The sequence below is a fragment of the Phalacrocorax aristotelis genome, chromosome 4 (assembly GCF_949628215.1).
Source record: "Phalacrocorax aristotelis chromosome 4, bGulAri2.1, whole genome shotgun sequence".
Classification (NCBI taxonomy): domain Eukaryota; kingdom Metazoa; phylum Chordata; class Aves; order Suliformes; family Phalacrocoracidae; genus Phalacrocorax; species Phalacrocorax aristotelis.
In genome coordinates this window covers 35200911-35226002 of record NC_134279.1, presented here as the reverse complement: position 1 = coordinate 35226002, position 25092 = coordinate 35200911, and the positions used below count along the sequence as shown (strand labels likewise).

General features: G+C 43.3%; 1 protein-coding gene and 1 long non-coding RNA gene across 7 annotated transcripts in view; one reads left to right on the top strand and one right to left on the bottom strand.

Moving 5' to 3' along the window:
• Positions 1-22665, bottom strand: part of LOC142056337 (uncharacterized) — a 31857-nt gene extending 9192 nt beyond the window's left edge. Inside the window, exons 1-4 of one of the 4 annotated variants that reach the window (XR_012660298.1) lie at positions 21138-22665; positions 19973-20117; positions 15945-16084; positions 12007-12580 (exon numbers count right to left, since the gene is read on the bottom strand). This is a non-coding gene — a long non-coding RNA (uncharacterized LOC142056337). Of the gene's footprint in view, positions 1-2801; positions 7200-12006; positions 12581-15944; positions 16085-19972; positions 20118-21137 lie in introns of those variants that run through there. The other 3 variants (XR_012660297.1, XR_012660296.1, XR_012660295.1) reach the window with 3 other exon arrangements.
• On the top strand, positions 407-18693 carry TMEM154 (transmembrane protein 154). 3 transcript variants are annotated; one of them, XM_075090944.1, is made up of 6 exons: positions 407-845; positions 9366-9668; positions 11459-11486; positions 12678-12763; positions 14291-14351; positions 16469-17941. In XM_075090944.1, exons 1-6 carry the CDS (start codon positions 779-781, stop codon positions 16503-16505), a joined length of 582 nt encoding a protein of 193 aa, XP_074947045.1. In that variant the 5' UTR covers positions 407-778; the 3' UTR covers positions 16506-17941. The 3 variants fall into 3 exon arrangements, 2 of the variants coding, with proteins under 2 accessions (XP_074947045.1, XP_074947047.1); XR_012660294.1 differs by lacking the exon at positions 16469-17941 and adding an exon at positions 17952-18693 and having other exon boundaries at positions 409-845; positions 12678-12770; XM_075090946.1 differs by lacking the exon at positions 16469-17941 and adding an exon at positions 17952-18693 and having other exon boundaries at positions 423-845.
• Positions 22666-25092: the final 2427 nt, after the last annotated feature.

Here is a 25092-nt window from a genome sequence, read left to right as displayed (position 1 = left end):
ACCACCTCCCTCAGCTGTGGCACCGTGGACCCCCACGCCAGGCACTGCATCCTGGTGGAGGTCAAGGCTGTCTGTGCCCTGACATCTACAGCCCTCGAACACTGGTGCCTGAGTGCTTTCCAGCCAAGACACCTGCTCCTAAGAAAAAATGTTGTGATTTTCTGCTTTTTCCTCTTCCCAGCTCAAAGCAGCCCAAAATACTTGGTTACAGGCTGCCAAGTGAACCAGCCACTTTTCCCATTTGCTGGAGACAGCCCCACCTGGGGGTTGCCCACCATGCTGGGGCAAGAATTACAGCTTGAAAACTGAGGCAAGGGGGGAGGCACTATTGAAATCTGCTTGCTCAAACACCCTGAAAAGCAACCTAAAACCTTCCTGCTAACACACATAAATGATCTTTTGTGTCAGATTTGTATTTGTGTGGTGTTTGTCCCATGACACTGCATGTAGCTGAAGACTGATGGTAGTGAAGTCAGGAGTCAAAAAAGCAGAGGAGAGTAGGAGCACGCTCACCTACAGCATAAAGGTGCTTCAGCCGAGTTAGTGCTTGAAGAGCAACTTCTTTTTTTTTTTTTTTTTTCTTCTTTCTTTTGCAATCATTGCTCGCTTGACAGGCCCAGACGGAATTACATCACTTCCTAAAAACCATCAAAGAGAGTCCATCTCCTGAAGAAATGCAGCTCAGATGCACCCCGGCAGGAAACAGGAAATGTAAATGTTCGGGTGAAGCAGGGAGCCAGCTGAAGCGCCCCTCGGGTGGGAGCACCACCAAGGTAACATGCAAAAGCAAAATCTCATCGCCCTGCTTTCTGCCCTGTCGCTGGCCGGAGGATCTGCTGGGATCGGTGAGTAAAAAAGTGCCTTTTGCCTTCTGAGGTGGGACTGCGTTTCATGCCTGCAGCGATGGGACTGAGTCGGAGGGCAACACCCTCCAAACTAGTGCTAGCAGATCTGCGGGGACTTGCTCTCTGCTTCTTTTAGCTGTGTTTGCCCTCTCTGTTTTCAGCTGCCTGACTTTTTCAAAGCTTTGACTTTTTCCCTTAGACCTAACCCCAAATGGCAACAACCAAAACCTACAATTCCTACATTTCCTAAATTGCAGGTGTGTAGGGAACAGGAGTTTCCATGCTGGCCCACCAGGCATTTTGGTTCTAATTTTAATTATTTTTTGTACATTTTTATAACCCCACACCCATATTACCAGCATGTAATAGTAAAGATGAAGACGGAGCACTGCTTCCATTCAAAAGCCAACTGCCGATTTCCGTAGTCCCGGTGCATTGAAACCGGTTTAACAAAAGAACAGCTGGTTCCGGAGACAAATATTTTGAATTCTCGGCTGCAGAACATGGATTTAGGTCCTGACCTTTCAAAAGGAAGAACCATGAGTGGAAAAGCCGCTTGTGACAAAATGCTGAAGCATTGGGGTGCCGTTGCGGAGACTCACCTGTTCGCAGGGGGTAGTTTGTTCCACTGGCATTTTGGCAGCCAACAGCTGCACAAAACAGGCAGCTCTTTACGTAAACCTTGCCAGGCAGTGCTTATATGCCTTTCGGTGTCAAACAAATCACTGCCAAAGTGCCTCAGTATGGACTAGAACTGTTTGTTGCCCCTGTGCTTCTGTTGTGAGCGGGAGCTCTCCAGAAAACAGAGAGAGGACGGTCACTCTCAGCTATCACTAGACTACTTCTATTAGGGTTTTAAAATGCATTGGTGAAATAGATGGTTTGGTATAGGCATCTTTTCCGTGAAAAGCAGTGCTACACACAGGGTGTAGAACTGGGCTGCTGGATCCCAGCTTGCTGCCGAGCTGCTTGCGGTTAGGAGTTTTGCTTAGCTGTAAGAGTGAGTAAGCGAGGTATAAAATGGTTTGGTCTTGTCTGCGTTACTACAGCCCTTCTGCGTTACAGACACGTTAGGAAAATATGCTGCAAGTGTTGAACGTAGCTCAGAGTCAAAGGGTCAGAGGAAAATCCCGCCAGGGACAGTGCAAAACAGAGGTCCCGGGGAAACGCAGGGGCAGGCTGCCAGCAACAGAGTGATCAGGCTCTAGCTTCCTTAGCTCATTTGCAGTGTACTGATCACTAGTATTTAATCACCATCTCCACAGGGCGGAGGGACACTTTAGTCCCCAACCCCGCCAGCCCATGGCTGGGCCCCTTCTTTGTGACGGGCATTACCGGCAGATGTCACACATCAGGTGCCCCAACCCACTCCCCGCTGCCTTTAGAGGCTTCCTACCGGTAGTCTACTTTTAAATTTTGGTTGATTTTGGAATGGTTCCTCCACAGGAGTGAGTCAGTCCTGCCAGAGCTCTCCCTGTCTGCTGTCAGCCCTGGCTTTCCTGAGTCAGCCCCCACTGCTGGGGAAGGGGAGAAGAGCACCCACCTGGAGAAGACAGGGACCCTTGCTCCCCACCGAAAGGCAGCTTCTGTTTGTGCAACCAGCCCCAAAATGTACCCAGGGCTTACTCTGACTGCAAGAGGGGCAGGGGAAAGTTGTGAACTTGGGCCTTGGAGTTGAAATTGAACTGGCTTGGGGAGAGTTTATGTAGGGTCTTACAAACCCCATAACCCACAGGCACCGGTGGATCAGGAGCCCCTCTGCTGAGGGTAGCCTGCCGGGATGATCCTTTGCTCCATCCCTGCTTGCTCACAGATCAACAGGGCAGGACCTTTAAAGGAGCTTTTTTCCTTTCTCCTCCAGTCCCAGACACAGTCCTCACCTTGAAAGTGATCTGCTAGAGAAGGGGGCAGAAGCTCTTGAGGATCTCCCAGGTCTCACCTCTACTGTCTAGAAACCATTTACAAAATAGGTGATAAGAATATGATTAAATATTGCAGCATAGTCAGTTTGAAGCCCTTACAAGTCCTGTTCCTATACCTTGCTGGAGCCTTGTAAAACCCTAGCCTTGCCATTTGGATTATGATTAACAGGAGGTTTTCTCCCAGCTACACTACAATTACTCTAAGCCGGTAGCTCTGAGAGTGTGCCTGAGGCCTCAGCTCTGAGTGCTGGTCCTCTTTCGGCTCCACACTGAGGGGACATCGGGGTTTGCACCAGTCCCCTTCCCCTTGCCCATCCCCTTGCTTTATGCAGGCATAAACCCCTGCTAGTGACCTGCTGAGGGCCAGCAGTGGCCCTCCCTGCTCTGGTGATGGTGGTTGCTGCTCAGCCTCGCAGCAGCCCTAAAGACCTACCTAGGTGTGTGCTGTCCCTAGGAGCAAGTATTAAGGCCCTTACTATAGCTTATAGGAAAAGGCTCAGAACCTCTGTGCTTGGTGAAACACGTGGGAAATAGCAGCATAAGTGGTCTGATGGAGGGAGCAAGAAAATTAATGAGGAAGAGGTGCAGTAAAGCATGTAAGGTCATTAAGTAGAAGAGCTGGGATGGTTGCAGGTAGTGCTTTGTTTTAGCTGTGTCTCTATGCTATTGTTTTGAGCTGTCATTCAGAGAAACGTTGCTATCAAAGATCTAGATATTCAGTAGCTTGTCCCATGAACACAGGCAGCAGCTCTCTCTCTGGCAGAGAAATGCCCTTTAGGTAAAGGCCCCTACAAAGCAGAGGTCTCTAAGGGAGTGATATTTTTGACCTGCTTCCCCCCTACAGTAAGGAACTTGGGAATGGGTTTGAACCCATCAGAGTTGCTTGTTAAAAATTTTCTAGCTAAGCAACAGTATAAGAAATGAGGATTTGCTACATCCTCTCTTTCCAAAGTGCAGCTTCCTAAAAAGCAGATGACAAACTCTTTCTACTGAATACATCAATTCCTTACACATATTTATTCCTATTCATCCCTGTTATCCACACACACAAACTTCCACTGTGTTCTATTCATTTCAGAAAATCTCTCCTTTACATCAGCAGGATTGTATACTAAATTTGACTCAGTGACCCCAGTCTGTTTTCTCTCAAGAGATTTTATGACAGCTGGAGAGCCTCCAGAGCTTTTGAATCTTTAATTTCAGGGTCTTCCTGAGAGCAAGGAGCACTGAGAGATTCACATCACAGTGAGGTCACACGGGTATCACTGAGGTGGAGCTGGAAAGGCATGAGATTAAATAGATGCAACTAAATGCATAAATTGGTCTGGAAAACTTTCAGTACTGGAGGTGAGATATGAGACTGCAGGTTCACAGTTTGACTCTAAGACTCGTGACCGAATTTGCAACACCGGCAGTTAATGCAGCACTTCAACTGGATGGAAGTACAGTGAAGCGAAAGCAGTTTACATCATCTAGAAATGAGCTTAAAGAGTTGTTTCCTCTTTCAGGTTCTACCTAGATAACACTTTCCAAGCACCCCATTTTAATAGGATCTTGTCGACAGATGAGCCATCCTGAAATGTTTGTGCTCCCTCATCAGAAAAGTGTATGCACCCAACAGCTAGCCTGCAGGCTTTTAAGGATTCCTATTTTAGCCAGACTGACAGGCGGGACCTGCCTCAACAGGCAGCTGGGCAAGCCCTGGCCATGGCAAGGAACGGCCCTCCTTACAGCAACACGAAACGCAGGGAGAAGAACAGAACAGGGATGAGTCAAGCAATAGCAGAAAGGATCATATGGACCACGTGGAGTCGTATGACTATACCACCAGAAGGAATGTGTGTGTGGAACAGAGTGATATAGGATATGGTAACTTTTCTCCAGCCTACACAGATTTACAGCCTTTGCCTGTTTTGTCACCCTCTTGTGAGCCTTCCTTTCACTGCATTTTTATAGCTTATAGGAAAGTTTGGAGCAACAAAACATTTCCTTTCAAACTAATGAGCCTGACTATCCCATTGACTATCCTCTTGCTTTTCCTCTACCCCATCCTTTTTTCTTCTGTAACAAGGTGCTATAGTGTAATTTGAAATATTGCCTCCAGAAACCCCAGTTCTTGAGGCTGATGAGAAGGCAGCAGGGAGACTGATGATTTTACAGCAGAACTGAATGTGCTGACTGCCGGCTATTTTCCTTTGCCTCACATCCAACTGAAATCAGAAACCTGTTTGCCCGCTTACTTCATCAAGAAGCTCATATCGCCACCTCTGAGTGATACAGTGCAAACCTTAGAGGAAGAAACGCTGCAACAGCAGAGAAGTTGTTTGTTTGTTTGAGATGCAGTTGTTTGAACTTCAGCCCATAGACCTGCTCAGTATATTAGACTCCCCCTGTCTCCCTTGAAAGGCAGGCTTGGGAGCTCCTCCAAAACTCACGCAAAGTCCATCAGTAATCCAAGCATGTTTTTTAAAGTAGAAAATAGTGAATAATACCTTATACCATGGTATCTGCCTACAGGGACATAGCTTTTTTGTAATTTGTAAGAACTGTAACAGAACATTTTGTGAACCGCTGCTAATGCTTGCTCAGGCATTTTGGTCCTCTGAGGACTAGATCTTCTAATACCTCAGTGGTGGGAACTTGAGGACTTCTTAGCTTCCAGCTCCAGCTTTTTAGCTTCCAGTTCCAGCTGTGCCCAGCTCCCCATCAGGGTGGGACGCAGCTGCATGCCAGCCAGCCCCTCTCCCTTCTGCTCTTGAAAGCATGGAAAGTGGCAATTTGAGCTGGGCTGAAGCTGTAGCCTGCTCTCATCCACTTCCCTTGACATGGGGAGAAGTTGCCAGCGCTCATGCCCCAGGCAGTCCAGACAAAGCTGAAGCCGATGCTGTTGTTGTATGAGCACCTGCTCCTTGGCCGAGATGTGCAGAGGACCGAGTACGGATGTCAGACTGTAGCCAACAGCATGAGGCTGAGATCAGCAAGAGGAAGGGCACAGGCTTTGCAAAGTCAAGGAGATATCTACATGGTCGGATGTGACTTGCTCCTTGTTCGGTTCCATTGGCCTTGGTTTTCCATCCTGAACGTATGTCATGATGTCATGTCATGTCATGTCATGATGTTATATTATAGTTAGACTCCCTTTTGGAGGGAGCTAGTAGATCTCTGCAAGATGAAACCCAAGCACAGCTGACAAGACAGTTCATGGTATGAATGACCACCACAAATCTGGCTCCCTCCAAGCATGGAGAAAATGTTTGAATAGTCTCTCACAATATCTCCAGCTTTCAGGTGCTGTCCTGCCCTGCTCCAAACCTTGAAACATCAAGCTTTCACTCACCCTATAAAACAGCCACTGGGGCCAGCTGCAACACAGCCCCCTCACTATTTTGAGCACTTTAAATTGAAATGCTATGAAAAACTACTACCTTGGGGCCAATTACATGGGTCTCATGTGGCCCGGGCAGCTGGCTGCGGTGAGCGCTGTGCCTGCACTGGGAGGCCTGAGTCCATCCCTCCCCATCAGGCTGGAGGTACAAATCCTTCCTTGGTGCAAGCCACCAGGCCCTCCCAGGTGGAGGCTGTGATTTCCCTACGGCTTAAGAAATGTGATGTGTGGGTGGCCTGAGAGCGAGAGCAGCCACTGTGTGACAGGTGGGGCATCCCTTGGGTCCAAGCTCTGGTCCTCAGAGGCAGAAGAGCTGGAGTGAGATGTGTTGAGGAAGCAGGTGAAACATAGGAAATAAGAGCAATATCCTTGCAAGAACATTGTGCAATTGGCTGCCTCTCTGCTGAAAGACGTATTTAATTCACTCAGAGAAAAGATCTCTGTAAGAGGAAATCGTGTTCACAGAAGAGACGCTGTTTTGTCCCTGGAATTATGCAAAGTGAACAAAAATATGTGGCAGCAAGGTCACCCCCTGTGATTTGCCATTTTCTTTGCCTAGAGACTAGAAAAGGTAATTCTATTTCACACGGAGACAAATTATTTGAAATCTGCTTCATAGCTCAAAAACAGGCAAATAAAAAGTACCAGAGACACTGGAAAAGGCTCTCCTGGAAATCAAGCACAGCATATGCTGCAGCTGAAAGTTTAGCCCTGCAGTTAATGAGGTGTGACTGTTTGCTTTTGCTTTAAAGTCACACCGTGCTTTAGACATTTGAAAAATCCATTTTAGCTCTAAGAGCAAATGAAAAATAAGGTATTTTCCCCACACCCTTTCCCATTTACACTATTTTAAGCAACGAGCTTGTCCTTGTCAATATATCAGATGCAGCAGACGATGGGTTTCAAGGGCAATGGCTAGAGGCGGAAAATGTAGCAAGGTTGTCGAAGCGGTTCGGTGAAGCTGCGGTGGTCCATTGACTCCGCCAGCGGCATGGTCCATCATGCCGCGGCTTGCGGTGCAGACATCTCTAGCGATACGTCGCCGCTCTGTGCAACAACAATCAAAATGGAGTGGCTGCAGGCACTGGGGACTATAAACTACCCTGGGAGAGAAAAGTCAACTGGCCAAACTAATACGGGAGAGGAGCTCTCCCTCCCATCCTCTGCGGTAGGATTAAGGACAGCCAGCAGATCACGGGAAGGGGTGGGGGAGCACACGTGTAAGGGGACATTACCTGCAAGGGAGGCAGAGATCGTGTTTTGCTCTTGACTGAAATAGTAAATACAGAAGAAAGCAGATCTCTCAGACAGAGAGATTATCAATCCGAAGTGTTTTGCCACTGAAGAGCTAACATTTTCTTTGTCATATTGTGGTGAAAGAGTCTGATGACCTTTGCAGTATTAAATACTATATTCAAGATTAGGTGTTATTTATGAAGTGTTAAAATTCTTTCATAGTTTTTAGGAAAGGATGAAACAATCAGGTGCCTGAGTGATAAGTGCGGCATAAAAATCTAGATAAATCACTGCTGTCACACTCAAATCATTGTATTAATTTGAGATTGGGTTTCCTGGAATACAGTCTCATGAGATACTCATCTCCTCTTTGAGACAAATCTGACAGGGCAGGAAATGCTGCAGAGTGGATTAAGCAAGAGATAGCGCTCTAATCCCAGTTTTCCTCTCTCGCTTGGCATCCCTGGGAAGGACAGAGTCCCTGTCCTTCTGATTTCTCATTTGTAAAATGGAGACGATAACTGCTCATCTCTCAGGGCCATTATGAAGATTAATGTGTTTACAAAAGCTTTTAAAATGCTAAGTACTTTTGGTTCCAGTCCTGTGAGATTGGAAACGCCAGCACTGAAGTGCTGAAAACCTTAAGCTCTTGCTAACTCTAGTGGAAACTATGGCTGCCCAGCACTTTACAAGAACGGGGAGAAATATGTAATTGCAAAAGTCATGAAATCCCATCCTGCTTTACCGCATAAAATGAGAGCTGCACCATGTCGGCATTGTATCTGGAAGGGCAGATAATACAAGAAAATCATCATTTAATTTCATGCTAAGAAAATTAGTGAAGGCTTTGCATTTGGAAATACGTTGGTGTAATTTATCTAAGGATTGATTCCTGCACCTTTGGCTACAACAGGATTTTTGGCATCCGTATAGAATACAGTACCAGCTCAGAATTTGCTGTACTTCCGTTAAGCTTTAAAGCCTGTGACAGTCAACACAGACTCTTAATTAGCCTCAAAAAAAGCTTGTTTCACTATTACCAATATAGCCAATTTTAGCCACTCTGCTTGCAAATTGCATGATAAACAAAACCAAAACCCAAATCAAGGTTCAAACCCCGCAGTCTTAGCATTTGTGAAGAATAACCAGCACTGACTCTACCACGCACGCCTTCAGCCAACCCGTAGGATTGGACAGAGGAGCAGTTTATCGCATCCTTTTATTTTTTTAATTTTACTTAAAATTTTTATTTTTAATTTAATTTAATTTTTAAATTATTTTAATTTTATTTTAATATTAATTTTAATTTAAATTTTAATTTAATTTTAGTTTTCATTTAATCTAATTTACATCCAATGTAAAGTCCCTGTGTTGTTACTACCTCTTCTAGTCTATGCAGAAATGAAAGTCAGCAGCTTCTGCAGGCTTCAGACTACCTTTCACCAGTTCTGTTTTTCACAGTGAAAGAAATGTAACAAATTTGAGAAAGGCACAGAAACAGGGAGATGAGTGAGCTGAAAGAACAGGTGAACCAGGGGTAATGGTCTCCTTGAAGGGAGCACTAACTCCTTGGGTAAGAGGAGGGATGAAAGAGGTTGCAGCCATAGGTGCCAAGGCTGAGGAGCAAAGCAGGATGGTGTGGTTTACTGAGAAGCAGAAGACTTTTAAGTGAGAGCAAGACCGGATGCCAACCTGCAGGAAAAAAAGTCTATTTGTGCAAGACAGCTGCATGCAGACAGACCGCGCATGCTGATGTGTCCTGGTAAAAGCCAGCTGAAGAACATAGTCAGGACTGGTAAGATTTTGTGATGAGTTTGTGATCTGATTTTACATCTGATGCCCAAGACTTCAAATCTGTGTGTATGGGGCATCTGATGTTTTTTTAAGATGTCAAATGAAAAGTAAATATTAAAGCTGTACACTTTGACTCACTGATAAAACCCATAAAATGTTAAGTTGTCCTCATATATTTGGCAGGCCTTGAAAATGGTTCAGGAGATGGATTATTACCCACCGTTACAGTAACGCCTCCTCCGGCTATGCATTCTTCCACTGCGGATGACCCTGAGCCAGCACTTGTCACTGCAAGCGCTACTGAAAGCAGCTTTGAAACAAAAAGTACTCCAAGTACTGAACTGAATGCCATGGACAATCAGGACAGCCTAGAAGGAGCAGAACAGTCTATCTTGATGTACGTTGTCCCCGTCGTGGTTCTGGTCCTGCTGATTTTACTGATCGTACTTTTTGTAATGCATCATAAAAGGAAAAAGTCTAAGCAAGGTAAATTTGTCTTCTCATGCATCAGAAGGATATTTTTAGGACACGCTCGACATTAACAAAATGTTATTTGGAGGCCTGGGGTGCCACATTTAGGATGTACTTCTCTGGTTGTAGTTGCACGTTTGACAGATAGGAAAGGGATCCACCCCTGGCCAGCGATACCTGGGCATGCGCCTCTCCTTGGGCGGGACCTAGTTCTGCTTCTTGGCACCCCCTGCTCACAGTGCACAGCCACGGGAGCTGCAGCACCGATCTCCGGCTCCTGGCAATGCTGGGAACGGCGTACGGATGTAACTGTGTGGCTGCAAATGCTTATTTTGTCTTTATGCTTAATAATTTCATGCAAGGTGAATTTAATGCTTCTGTTGCCTATACTGCCCACCAGGTGAAGCTGCTCAGAGCTCCGATAAAATACGAACGAGCAAAACCCTTTTAAGGAAAGCTTTTAAGGGGTCATGTAGGGTGGTGGCAACCATGAAGATATCACAGTAAATGAGCTAGGAATCCCGTGGTCAGACTACCTGGGTGCTGCGATAGGGAGAGCAGCACTTCAGGAAGGTACCTTGATCTGTTAGCCAAGAAACCAGTAACTTGGAGTGTCGAGCCACAGAAAACAAACTGAGGTGTCGTATTAAAACCATGCAGTTAGTAAGTGAAGTCCAGAAATGGTTGTATCAGTGTCTCTACAGAACAAGAGAGCAGCTGTAAGCCCCCCAGCCTGCAGACAGTGACTTACATTCAACATAGATTTAAAGTCCATTTTTTCAGGGCATTTTTGAGCTGCACCTGCCTTGTCACTGGGTTACCCTTGTAGCAAATGCTGAATTCGCAGCCAGGCATCTAGCTGCCCACCTGTTTCTGGATAACCTGAAATGCAGGTACGCTTTTCAGAGGGATGGGAAATGTGGTACCTTGCAGGAGCATGATCCTGGGATCTCTTGCCCTGTGCCTAATGCTTGGAGCTGGGGTTTTGGGCATCCTCAAGGGGCGGGGGGCAGGTGGCTCCATGGCCCTGAGGTGGCCCTGCAGTCAGGGAATGTGCTAGAACAAGTAAGAGGTATAAGCACCCATTGGCACAATGAACTAAAAATAAGCTGATTTAAGACAGTATGCAATGTGAATCCTATATTTAGTTCTTCATTCTTTTTTGAGGGCTGAGGCATTTCAGTCCCTTGATTCCTGGAGGAGATGTTATTTATCTGAATAATGGCTGTTACACTATTTTTTCCCCATCTTTACTTTGTCTTGGGGTCATAACTAGCTTTGGATCTCTTTTGACATCTGGCTAGTTCAGCTTCATTTGCCTAACTGAGATTTAATCTGCCATGCAAGTCCATCCCCCACTACTTCTCTCCATGAGCGGCTCCCAGCCTCCAGGCAGAGCCGGATTGCCTGCGTATAGTCTGCAGCAAAATGTCCTGACGCTTCCAGTAAACAAGTTTTTTTGCGGCCGTGGTTCCTTTTCAGGATACCATTTCTCTCATGGCATCCGCTTTGCTCAGGGAAGCATGCATCTGCTGTGTCCTGCCCACTGCAGCTCTAATAGTCGGTTTCCTCCCAGCACGGCTGAGCTAATAATGAGCTGCTTTTAGTGTGTTCAAGACTAAAATAATGGGTTCCTCTGAAAATTACAAACAGGATGAGGTGTTTTGTCTTTCATCTACAAATTAACTATTATGCCTTTTGAAAATGCAACTTGTTTTACATTACACTATTCAACGCTTGCTTGGAGTCTGGACCCTGTATTTACAAAGAGCAGAACTATGAACACCAACTTTTTTCTTTTCCAGATGAGCTGGGAAGTGAAAATGTGAAAAGGTAAAGTTTATGAACACCACTCTTTTTTCTGATTCTTTAACAGGATATTGTGATTTTTTGGCTCCTTCACCACCTTTTTTATTTTAACCATACACTAAACACCATTACCTTTCGCCATCAATCGCACCAGTTAACTATATCTAGACGTGGCTAAAGTGTGACTTCAGTATCTAGCTGAAGGTGTAAGACTAGAGCAGGAGAACAGGAGTTACGTTGGCCAGGGCGAACGCTGCCCACAGGCACCCACCGCCCGCAGCCGCCCCTACGCCTGCTCCAGGCACCGCCGGCTCCGCCAGCCACAAGGCACCACGAGACATATGAGGTGCCCCATGAGCAAAGGGGATGAGTTCCCAGGCTCATCACAAGCTATTCAGAATAAGCTCTGTGTCTTGCTCCCCTGTTTTTCAAGTTTGTCTTCTCACTCTGAGGTGAGGCAGAAAGGCTCGCCTGGCTGCCATGGAAGCAATGCCTTTGCTGCTGGAAAAACAAGCCAAGAGCCGCGTGACTCTTATCAGAGTGATACTTTTTATCATCACCTTTTATTGAGCTCCATCTTGCTAATTAATGCTGGAAGTTATTAAATTGGCTTCACAGGGAAAAAAGGGGGTTTTTGCTAAAAATATTTTTTCTACCATGTGACTCCGGGAATGATCAGCAAAGGGAAGCTAAACAGAGGCATTTAAATAAATGCAGAGGTACTCTACTCATGGCCTTTCCTTTTGAAGTCACTGCCAATGTCAGTCACAGCTAGGACAAAAATTCAGGCTGTCTGCTTTTATAAGTGGAACAGTGGGACTTTTGCCCATTCCATGTGTTCCAGCAGGGGAGAGACAAACTATTTTATTTTTCAGTTTTCTATTTACAGTAGGGACAGTTCTCGAATAGCTGCAGTGGTCCTGTGCTCTGGCATACCCTGGCCTGCACCGTCTGAGTCCCTCTGCATGTGATGTCCCAGCCAGCCCCACCTCTGCCTGGGACCGGCATCTCACCGCCGCTCCTTCACACCTATTTGCAGCTGTTTCATTCACACCCGTTGGGCTGACGTCTTCTCAGATGATTGGGCTAGGAGGGCTTTCCAGAGTTTATACATGTGTCTGGAATTATGAAAGAATGACACAAAATTACTACATCATCAGTTGCTTGAATGAAGCATTTTGTGTAATGCCTTTTTCCCCCCCCTTTCTTCTCTAGTCCTATTTTTGAAGAAGACACGCCCTCTGTTATGGAGATAGAAATGGAAGAGCTTGATAAATGGATGAACAGCATGAACAAAAATGGTACACGGTAACCCCTCTACTCCATCATCCCTCTCTGTCTAGCTGACGTAGATACCATGCGTAGAAAATCAATGTAAGGCATTTTGTATGTGTGTCACTGCTTTTCCTACAACATTTTTAGTTGTGTTCTTGACTCCCTGCTACTAAAATAGCAACACAAATGTCAGGGGTAGAATTGTTCAGAGGAGTATTTTAGTTTGTGTGGGAGCTTATTTTTAACGTATGATGGAATATCAAAAATGTTTTGAGTTTCCAGTAGACACTTCTATTAAACACATGTATAGCTGTGAACAGTATTTGTATTTTTAAATACACATTTTTTAATGCTAAATACTAGTTTCTCTGAAGCATCTAGTCCTTTCAGAGTTTCTACAGCTCCATGCTCCACATTCTGCTATTGTAGAAGAAACACTCATTTACTAATAGGTCAGACCACTGTTTACTTAAAATTGCTGCCAGGGTCCTATGAATACGTCCCTCCCCTCTCTGCGTCCTTTCCCTCGCTTGCCATCTCTACCGCATGAAACACAAGCTGCTCTTTGCTGCCAGCACCATTCACCACCCACATCCTCCCTGGCAAGCCTATCAGCCCATGGAGCAACCAGTACCCGCGGTAACTACCACCAGCAGCATCTTCAGCTCCCTCTTAGCTACGTCTAAGTATCCTGTATTTTTTCCCTCATTTTCTTCCCAGCTGAAATCTCCCGGCCAAAACCTCTAAGGGCCCTGCATCTCCCTTCAAGGCTGTCCTCAAAAAATGCAGGTCTTTGTTAAGGCGTGAATTAACCAAGGCCTGATTTTGAACTGCTAATAGCTTTTCACTTCCTAGGAAATGCTGAAGCCCTGATATTATATTAATTCCTGGTCTCTTGCCTTATATTCAAATGGCTCATTTGCCTGACCCCCTAGGGATGCTTTGTTTTTCAGGACATAAAACTCTTTGGAGCATTTCTTTGCGTTAGCACAGTGCTCCACATGATGGGGTTTTGACCTTCGCGGTCCATAAGCTCTAGCAGAAAACATGTGCTAAGCCGCAGTAGTGAAATAAAGGCATCGAGTATAGTACATGGGGAAATAACACTGTAAATTTTTAAAAATTCTGTGGACAGAAAGGAGCAAATAGTTTACATACGGGGGTTTTTTGTTAGTGTTCCCTGAACCCCAGCCCCAAATTCCCAGCTGGACTACAAGGCAACTATAAGCAGTGGAAGAATAACAAATAGTCCTCCCCAGGGTAGTTTGTGGGAAACAGTCCTCAAATGTAGTTCATTTGTAGAGCCGTACATAAACACCTGAAATATATATAATAAAGAAATTACAGCAACACATGTTGAAGATAAGGAGGATTTAAAACATGTAACATTTACGTTATGTGGACTATGACGATTTTACGGATAAAAGGCTGCAGAGCAGCATCTGCAGTTTTACATTCTAGAGAGACTGCACCAGAAAAGTTGATGCAATTTTGAAATAAATGGATAATAACTATCAAGAGCAACTACAGTTTTGTTTCTTATCCTTTTTCAGCTGACTGTGAATGTTTGCCTACTGTAAGAGAAGAAGAAAAAGAATCAATTGCCAACCCAAGGTACTTTTAATTCATTATACTATTTGAAGAAATATGGTCAATGTCATTCTAAAATAATTTATTTTTTATAATATACAATTATAAATAGAGCGATTCTTTGGTCTATTTAAGTTTTAAAGGTTTTATATGTAGGACTTTGATTTCAACTCTAACAAATGGTTTGATGCTCTTTTATTTCTAAACCGATCTCTGTAAATTGCACTCCTAAATAATCTCATGGTTGTAAACCTGCTCAAGACAGACAACCAGATGGCACAGATGGAGATTCACTCGCTGATCAGACTTTAATCACAGTTTCCCAAGGTGTTAATACAAGCATTCAGCATAGCTTCCTCGGCACTCCTCACCGGTGCAGACACCCAGCTCCCCTCTGCCACCGGGTGCCTGTAGGCCCCTGGGAACCACTGCCAGATGTTTTGGCTGCAGCTGTGATCTGCCAGGCAGGGGCTTGTGTGGTCCCAAGAGAAACCCAAAGGATCTTCCCAGTGCCCCGTGCAGCGCTCCCCCTGAGCTGGCACTAGCTCATGGTCCAAGCAGAGATCCCAGAGGGATGCAAAATAGCAATCCTGACAGATTGTAAACTTAAAAGCTTTCTGGCTGGTTTCCTCAGGATTTTGGCCAGAACCCCTAAACCCTTCTCAAACTCCCATTTTTCCTAATTAAAAATTCTGGTTCCAGCTGGAAGCAAGGGGCTGTACATCACCATTGCCTGCATGCTTGTGTTGCCGCTGCATTTCGGGGAGTGGGCAAAGCAGCTCCTCTGTGCCAGGTTATGATAACACACAATTAAACCATCCTGTGTGCCAAGAAAACCCCTGGTGCAGTGAAAGCAGCAGACGCAAGCTGGCAAGGCCGGGAGCTGGGGCGGGGTGTGGCAGGACGAGGACCTAAATCCTCCCCTTCCCATCGTACCAGATAGCTCAGTTCAACGTGCCTCTCTGACAGAGCTGCATCTCCCACTGTAGACCATCATAATATACCTGGTCCCCCTCTTGTCTGAGTTTCCTTGTTCAGGAGAGACATAGCAGTGATGTTAAATCACCACAGCTGGAGAGTTTGCAACACAGTTGCTACAAAGCTTCAGTTCCAGGGCAGCTTTTGGATGGGGCTGCTCCACTGCAGCCACTTGTATTTAAAAGGTTTCTGCTTACGCCTATTGCAAGAGAAATTGTTGTGGGGCTTTTTTGTTGTTGTTGTGGGGGTTTGGGGGTGTGTGTGTTTGGTTTTTTTAAAGACTTAGATCCCAGGTTCCAGATGCAAGCAAGCGCAATAATTTTACCCTGAGCAGCTGGAAAAGATGCTGCATTCGCTAGCCATCTGGGTCCTCCCTTCCAGCCTCTAAATGATAACTCAGAGGGGAAAAATTGTTAAGGAGAGGCAGCTGTGCAGCAGTTCTCTAAAAACAGGCTTGCTGAGCATACCACTGGCTATAGTAGGGAGCATAAGACAAAGTGTGCTTGAGCTATATGCTAACACCAGCAGAAGTTAGTCATACTATAAAAGGCTTTTTAGGGACAATGACACCCTGAGCATTAAGTTTACTTTCCAAAACTTAAACAGTTCATTTTCAGGAGAAAAATCATCATGACCTACCAGCTCGTGCTGACATTTTAAATACTGTCCTTGCTAAAGTGCTTTTGTACTGGGTTTACATTAACCCCATCAGAAGGTGGGGGCTTGCTCCTGACTGGCGAAAGGTATCTTTGGGCTATACTCTAGCTCAAGTTCCCCACCTGTAAAATAGAGATATTGTCACTTCAAAGCACTATAGTGAGGGTTAACCCTTGATGCAAAAGAGCAGGCCTGTTCAGACAAGTATGCTTCAGAGTGAAGGTACACACAGTATTTAAGCATATTTTCTTAGGACTGGTGTCTTTGGATCAGACTGTAGAGAAATCTATGCCTCTAAACTGTAGGAAGGCAAACAAATGCAGATAAAAGAGAAGATTTATCTCTAAAACATTCAGAGCTGCTCAGACAAAGGATATTAGTTGAATACAAAGTGCAAGATTATTAGGTTCAACTTCAGATTCTGAAAGACTGATTTGTTTGGGTAAATTTCTTCTCAAATTACAGTAATTCCTCTTTTACATTTCATTGATGATATATCAATACAGGAAACATCTCAAGGCCTCACTGAGCACAGCTGGCTGAGTGTTGTTTTCCTGCTTCATAAAGATGCTGAGGGGAGTTCATCAAGACCCAAATGTTTTGAACTATGAATTGATTTTTATATTATTTTGAAAACATCTGAGGCTAAACATTTCAGTAATGCCATTTTGACCTTTTCAGAATGAAAGTTGTTCCATAACTACTTTTCAGAGTAAGTGACTTTTTAATACAAAAATTTAAAAAGGTTTAAAGAACAGAACCCTGTGGTGGTGAAATATTTCCAAGTTAAGTGTTTCCCGTAACTCAAAATTACTTTTTCAAATTTCATTTTAAATGAAACTTTGAAATGCATTTCATTTCAAAGTGAAAAGGTATCTGAAGTGGTGGGATTTCCTGGTAAAAAAAAAAAATTGGTTGCCATTTATTTCTGCAATTGAACCTTATCAGACCAAGATCTGCTGCTTTTCCTGACCAAACTCTTAGCTCAATAAATAATGTCAGAAAGAACTATGTACAGATAAATAGATGTTTTCTGAGCAGAGAACCATGAAATCTCCCCAGCCTCACTGGGGCCGGGGTTCCCGTCCCATGCATGCAGGAGGGAGCGGGCAGGCAGGCGCAGGGGTGGCAGGCGAGGGCTGATGCTCCTGTGGTGCACAAGTGGGTGCAAGACCAACCTCTTTTCCAGAGACCTTTATTCCGCCAGCAAAACAGAAGCGCAGCCTGTCTCCTTCACAGCACGGGTCTTTGTAGGCTGCTATGTACGACGAAGCAACGCCCCCCTGCTTTACCACACCTCTCAAGGGGATTTGGTTTTCCTTGGGCACTGCTGGGCACCCTCCTAGTCTTTTTGTCTGAAAAAGGGTAACTCTTTCTTGGGGAGAGGTGTTGTGGTGGGGAATAAGTCGGTGCAGAAAGAAAGACTCCTTCCCCAGGCTGTGTATCAGTTTGCTAAGGTACTTAAAAAAACCATGCAAAAGATTAAGATTGGACCTTTTGATGTTAGAGGTGGTTTAAACCCCTGCTGTTAATGCTGACTCAAATCTAACCAGCTGATAAAAAAGTCTCATTTTTAATATTGGCATGAACCAAACATTATCGCTAGGGAGCAAGCTAGCTAGGCAGAATCCAGCAGGACAAAAAAAATTCACTTGTTACAAGGCCAGATTTAATAGAAGAATTCCATCTGTAAAAAACTATCCTCACCTGTGGAAAGAGGGTGATTTGATTGCTTAGTCCTTGCCTGGGAGCAGGAGAAAGGGTGTGCTGGGCAGCCACTAATCAGCAGAGAAATCAGACCAGCCCTTGCTGCTGCTGTCTAGCCCCACAGAGGGGGTCATTTCATGCGTTGCATGGCTGACACATTTGTTTTCTGATAACACTTTCTCATGGACTCCAGAGATACTCTGCATATTATTTCCTACCGAGACAACTAACCCAACAGCATGACACTGGTGTGTTTTTTTTTTCTTTTCCATGTATACACAGTGATGCTGAATCATGAAGTCAGAACAGCAAAGAACTGGTTAAAGGAAGCAGCACACAAGCTAATGATCACCCAGATATTGGATGAACTGGATTTAAATATAATTTATCTCAAAAGGCCAGAGAAGCCAATGCTTTTGTTGTGTCCTGCTACACAGTCTTCAGAAAGGAAACCACCAAGGGGAAGAAGAAAAGAAAAGAAAAAAGGGAAAATGACTATAGTACGTTTAGGGGCTGACTTAATTTCCTTCTGCAATGAGATTCATTGCAAAACAAGAGAAGCCTCTTCTCTCGCCCCTCCCCCCAGCAAAGTTCTTAAAGTAGTCCATGCTTCTGCCTAGTTGTGTATCATGCAGAACCACTTCTGTTCCAAGTTTGGTGGGTGTCTTTGTATTTTCTGTGGGTGTGTTTTGTTGTTGGTTTGTTGTTTGGTTTTTGGTTTTATTTTAATATATATATAAACAGCATCCATAACACTGGCTACCCCGGTTCGGTGGATGTGAAGCTCATGCCTGTGCAATGTTTGTTTTTCAATTTGCTTTTTGGTAACAGTGCAACGATTTGCACAGGACCTTCTGCTGGGGAGGTACCAGACTAGGACTGACAGACCAGCTCTGAGGACAAACAGAGCAGCTGAAAAGCCTCTCAGAGGATGTGACAGAAGAAACTGCAGCCCAGCAAGGGCATGGTCTTTGTAGTGTGCTTTTTTGGTTTTCAAATTAAAGACAGTGTAGAAGTGAAAAAATATTATTTTGAGATTTCCTTTCAGTTTGTTATCTCCAGATCAGCACCATGGTTTAGCTCTCACCATTTAACCCTCCTCCCTGCCCAGTGCTGTTCTCTAACAACCACCTACTTGAAGAATATTCAACTTGAAAACATTTATTTTTTAAAAATGAGCGGTTGAAAAACAAAACAATTCAGTACTCACACCCAACACAAGTTTAGATAAGTATGTGCTATGCGTAACTACTCGGTCAAAGTTTTCAGATGCAATCAGATTTCTGCTTCTTGTGTTTTTGAATATTGAGCTTGGAATATCTGAAAGACATTGACTTCTAAATGTGCCTGGTCACCTTTAATTATGCTGAAAAAAATCAGACTCCTGAAATACCTCAGGGTGGGATTATAAATATTGTAATCACACCCAATGATTTTAGGTGGCATGTCTCTTATACATATAGTGTAAATATATAACACACCCAAGAACATGGATCCTCGTCTGTGCAAAGCTTCCCTCACCTTATTTAAAATACTAAATTCACATCCTACCATCTTATATCCTACCCATCCTCACCTTCTAATTAAATATGTAATTTCTTCCCATATGTTTAATATCATCAGTTTTGTTTTGCCTGCAAATATTTCACTAATATCTTACCATGCATAGCTTGGTTAAAGAGAGCAAACAAAAACCCCAAGCCTCTGGGATGACAATGAAGAGTCAGTAACAGCTGAGAAATAACGAGGAGGGTTCAGCTTTGTGAGTAATTGAGGATGTATCAAAATATAAAAGGAAAAAAAATGTTTACAGCTTAACCATATTAATTCATTACTGAGTATGACTTGACTAGTCATTTCCTCAAGAGTAAAAGATTTCTTAATTGTTCCAAAACAATTTATTGCAAATATTGGATTTAGTATATGAGTGATGGTAAATTAATTTTCCCTGCTTGGATGATTTTTAACTTTGAGGGGAAAAAAATGTTTTAAAAGTTCATCTTTCACAACTTTTTTTTTTTGAAACATTTCCACGAGTTCTTGACAGTAAACTTATTCTCTAGAATACTGATTTAAAATAATGCAATCACAAGGGGAAAAAAAGTAAAAGACTGAAATACAGAAAATTTTTAAAATGGAAGTGGATATTTTCTGGTAGCAGCTTTGTTAGCAACTTCTTTCCAGTAAACAAAGATGCTGTGCTCAGACTTCCAACGGTTTCCAAAGCAGAACCTGAAGATGCCCAAAACAGAGAATGTTTTCTTTAACGTGCAAGATAAAAAGATGTATTTTCAGACCATTACCGGCAGAGTGGTTGGAGGGCAGTCAGCGGCGAGCCAGCAGTTTGCAACGTCGGTGTCCAAGTGGCGACTCCTGCCCTACCTTGCTTCAGCCCACGCAGCTCATCTAGCAGCCACCACCTTCTCCATGAAGGGAGCTGAGACACATCTGAGACGAAGAATATTGGAGTCCTTGACTTTTCTTAGATTTTATTTTCGTATTATTTTTAACTTTTGAAACTTACCCAACACAGTAAAAAATGGTATTACATAGCATAAGTCAATTCTGACATGCTGATCATCCTTCACCCTGTCCTAGCTACGCGTCCACAATAGCGTAATGCAGTAATTCAGACTGCTACACGATTTGAGAAGAGGCTCTGTCATGCATGTGTTTTGTTGTTTGTTTGGGATTATTGTTAATCCCATATGGTCCCTTTGTTAGATACAGTGCTGTACAGTTTCAAATAAGTTTATCACAGAGATTTAGTTTCACTTAGCAAAAAAATTAAGTTTAGCTTGAGGGAATGCATATTCTGTAAACTCACATTAATAAGCATTAATTCTTATTCCAGCGTTCATGATTAATCAATTTCCACATCAAGCTTTAAAGTCAATTTTGCCCAGAATTAATGTCTATATGAGAGGTTTAAAATTATCCAGGTTATGCCATCCATCATCTCCAAAATCTGGCATGCCAGGAAATTTCTTTTCCTCTTCTGGAACTTTCTAAGTATTGCAAAATATGAAAAATGGTTTGGCCACTTCCCTGGCCAATTTTGGGTATAAACTATCTGGACCTACTGCTTTTTAAAAATACAAGTCTCATAGTTGCTGAGTTGCTACTGAAAAAGATAGCATTTCATCAAATCTTACCCTCCCCATGTGAAACAGACCACTTGTCAAATAATTTGCATTTCAGTATAGTTATGGATATTTCTATATAGATTACCTTAGTACTAGACAAATACAATATCTCGTATTTCTATTTTCCCTAAACGTTTTTGCATTGTTATTCTTTCCCTCCAACAGAAATGCTAGTCTTAAACTATGGAGGGGACCACCCGCTCATCCGATACCTCACCCCGGCTCTGCACTGCCGCGTTTCACCTCTCTGGTCTCTTTCTTTGATCTTCATTTTCACATTGACTTCTGCATTTGCCACGGCCACCACCCAACATCCACTCACTCAGGTTTCAGTCAAGTGTTTCTGTGGGCCCCGAGTTCGTGGGCGCAGCTGCAGCGTGGTCACTGCGTTGGCTCCTCTCCTCCCTCACCCCATCTGGCATTTCTCTCTCCTGCTGACTCGTGTGCCCCTTCCACTCTTGTTTGTTTTACACGTGTCATCAGTTCCTGGTCATTTGCTTTTACACACCATTTATCTTAATATTTTAATCCTGAAGGTGGATTGAATTACAGGGGATTTAGAACATTTTACTCCTGTATTAGTACAGCCAAAACATTATAATATTCCACTTTACAAGTATTACCTTTACACCTTCTGTTGACGCATCTTAATTTCCCCTAAATGATGCACGCAGTCAGGTCCTCTAACACACAGAACAAAGAGCAGGACAACCAGACAGCAGATTCTATACTAGCAGATTTTTAAAATTGTTATTTTAATATTGCCATACACTATACAGTCTTTATGCCTCTGCTGTAATGTCCTCATCGTCAGCCTGATCTGAGCCGACCCATCTCACCATCTTGCAACATCTACCACTGATAACTCAAGTTATTATCCCTCAGTAGAAACGGAGAAAAAGCATACAAATAGAAAGCCACTTGCACCAGGTATTATTCTAAAATGTTTAGCAAAAGTGATGATCCCTAAGGAACTGTTACCTCTTCTTCCATTTTCGTCAAGTATTTCAGTAGTTATCCAGCACTGCTCAAGACAATTTGACATCTAATTTACAGTGTGAGCACTTTTTGTCCTACAGAAGGCAGAAAAGCCAAAGGAGGAATTGTTTGAGAAATATGTGGATAAAAAGAAGGGTAATTAAGAACCAGCATCTCTCCTACATATGCTAAAAATCAGTATCTTAACAGAGATTTTGTTCAACAAAATAGAAATAACTCTGTCATAAAATTACAAACATAAGGTTACTGGCATTACCAGCAGTTAGTTAATACCACAGCAGTCATGCACTTGTCAAGCACATAACCCTTACATCAACCTCAGCAAAAAAAAATGTTGGTTTTAGTTTCTAGGTAGCCGTAAGTCATGGATCCACAGATAACTATTGATCTATGACATAAAAAAGTAAATTGTTTTGCAATGCTAAGTCTGATGGAGGGCTAAAAATACAAAACCCAACAACTTTTATTTACTGTTTATGGAATTGCTGGAAGTGCAATTGCTTTATCAAATAGCTGTTTCAAATTATTTTGTAATTTAAATATTTCAAAGTGACAATATTGCTCAGCTAAGAGTTTGAGATTTTAAAGAACCTTTTATAGTAAAGGTTTATAGCAGATTTTAGTGTCTACGGGTTCTCTTTTTCCCACAGTCCTGCTAATCCATTCAAGTCAATGGGTGCTAATTATTTGTTGTTGATGTCCAGATACTCGGGCCTCACTAGACATACAAAGATATATATGGTATGTTGGTATGTTACTCCCATCAGCTAGATAGAATTCAGGCAACAAAGCCTAAAGACTAGTTCACTAGCCTTTCTGAATCACAGAAGTGCTTTCAAATTAATTCTACCTAAGCAAAAAAAAAAAAAAAAAAAAAAAGCTGTTTTATATTTCATTGTGTCTTTGTTTGGATATTCCAAATTGTATTTGTCAATAGTCAAATTCTGGCTCCAGTGAAATTGGTGAACACCCCCATGATTTCACTTTCTTTTATGATCAATCACTTCTCAGGTTATTCCAGTTAAGTACCAAAATGGGAGTCTCCAAATTGATAAAGCTGCTAAAATAATTTTCAGTGGATATAAGGAAAAGGGGGGGGGGGTGGGAAGTGGGAAGAGAGGGAGGTGTTTCCATACAGAGATTTAGAAAAGGTTAATAAAGCAGAGCATTACTTTCATCCATGTTTGCAACAGTTTCATTAGAGGGGAGCAGAATGGCCAGGGGTATCCAGAAAGCTCAAGCCAGTCTTGATTCTATGTAATGCTTTTAACATTCAAACAACCTCAAGACAAGAGCAATCATAGCAATGACTAGGCAGAAACTAGTTTTCTCCCTCTCTCTTGCCTAAACGACAAGAGCAAAAAACTTGTCTTTGGTACAAGTACAGACTCATAAAACCTGTATTTTGGCGCAAAGCTTGTCTAGCTCTCCAGGGAGATCCAAAAGAGGACTTGACCACAGAGCCCCAGGATCTATTTTGACACCTTGTGGAGTAATGCAGAGTTGCTTCCCCCATCCCCAGGTCCTCATTCTTGTGCTGCTCTGCCTCATTCGCACCACGGTGCCTCTCTGCATACTGCCCCTGAGACCAGGGGCTCCTCCAACATGCACTAAAAGGAGGTTGGAAGGAGTTGTGGGGAAGCTGGTTTGGCAAGGGGAGACAAGGGATGGGCAAAGGACAAATCCTCCACCAACATTGTTAACATACACGAAAAAGCATCCCAAGCACTGTCTCTGTGCTTGGGTCTTAAGAAGGGCTTAGGTCATACTTTATGTGAATACTGGTGAAAAGAAAATAGTAGCGGCATGATCTGACACAACAGCGAAGTGCAACACCAGCCGCCCTCCCACGGCCTGCTGTGCCTTCCAGTGCGTGGTTGCTTCAGGTCTGTGTTTTCTGCTGGATCAGTTCCCTGGCCTGATTTTGGGTGGGATCCCACATGCTGAGTGCTGGGAGTGCTTCCCTGCTACTACACAACCCTCCAAGCACACTAGCAGATATTGCAGAGGGGCGGGTAAGGGACAGACCGGCAGCATTGTCACCCACCTCCACAATGCAAAACATAGCTCAGGGTCAGTTGGTTCACACAGTCATGCAACAGTCATAGACACAGGGTATTTTATATGTATGTTAGTGCCACTGCTATTGTCTGCTCTATGGGAAATCATCTTTCTCTGCTAACAAAGGCTAAAAGCATACCTGAAATAGCACTCACAAGAAGAAACGTTATAAACAGCATAGCTCTGGGAGCAAACTGCACCTCGTTCCCACACCCAGGCCCCTGAGCAGCAGTAATGCACAGGTACAAGAGCCAAAATCACACCGACGCACTCACAAGTTGGGGACTATATAAGCAGTGCATTATTACAGCCCGGTTTGCACTCTCCTACAGGTTTTTATTTGTATATTAAATTGCCTTTTTTATTACCAGATTTTCAATGGTTATTTTTATACCAGCAATGCATAACTGTGGTTTGAGAATTGTCAGATTGGTTCCGGCAACTAGAGAAATAAAAATTGCTAATTTGGGCACCTGAAAGACACAGGAAGCCATTTGATACCTGCTAAGAGGATTTTGGCACAAAGATAAGGTTTCTTTTCTTCCCCAATAGATGTGCTATAACTTTCAAATAGAAGGGTAACATATATACACCTAGCTCTTATTCAGCTAATTCTGATTTCAAAAAAAGAAGAAAATATCTCAATAGAAGGATCAGGACATCTTTCGACTAGCTGCTCTTTCATGAAAAACATTATTTTTCTCAAAACCAAATGCTTCCAAATATAGACATTTCAGTGGTTTTTAACTTCTGCAAAAACTTTAAAAATTACTGGAAAGGGAATTGTCAACATATTTTGAAAGAAAGTTTTGAAACAAAAGTATTTTTCCATATAGAATACTAACATCAAGTCCACAAGTGGAGCAAAACATTCATTCAATTAACTTTCCTCTTTGACCCCGATCAACTCAAATTTTATTTATTCTTACTTCAGTTCACAGGAGAAGCCAATGTCTGAGAGTTACACTCTTTAAAACAGAGGAAAGAAAACCTACTACAAAAATACCCACCCGGATATTACTGCTAAAAATACCAAAGCAGAAACCTAAAATCAAGTCTGAGTTTGAACTTATGTATTTAACTTTGGGAAGCAATACCTAATGAAGATGCATACACTACTGTCAGCACCAGGAAGGCAGCATTGTCTCAATTTTTATCTTCTTCACAAGCTGAAGAGATGTATGCACTTGTATAACACACACGCACACACAGAGTAG

Excerpts from the sequence above, each read along its gene's own strand:
- TMEM154 (XM_075090944.1), top strand. The coding sequence starts at position 779 with ATGCAAAAGCAAAATCTCATCGCCCTGCTTTCTGCCCTGTCGCTGGCC. Across the intron at positions 846-9,365 it reads CGGAGGATCTGCTGGGATCG|GCCTTGAAAATGGTTCAGGA; the intron begins GTGAGTAAAAAA and ends TATATTTGGCAG. Across the intron at positions 14,352-16,468 it reads GAATCAATTGCCAACCCAAG|GAAACATCTCAAGGCCTCAC; the intron begins GTACTTTTAATT and ends ATATCAATACAG.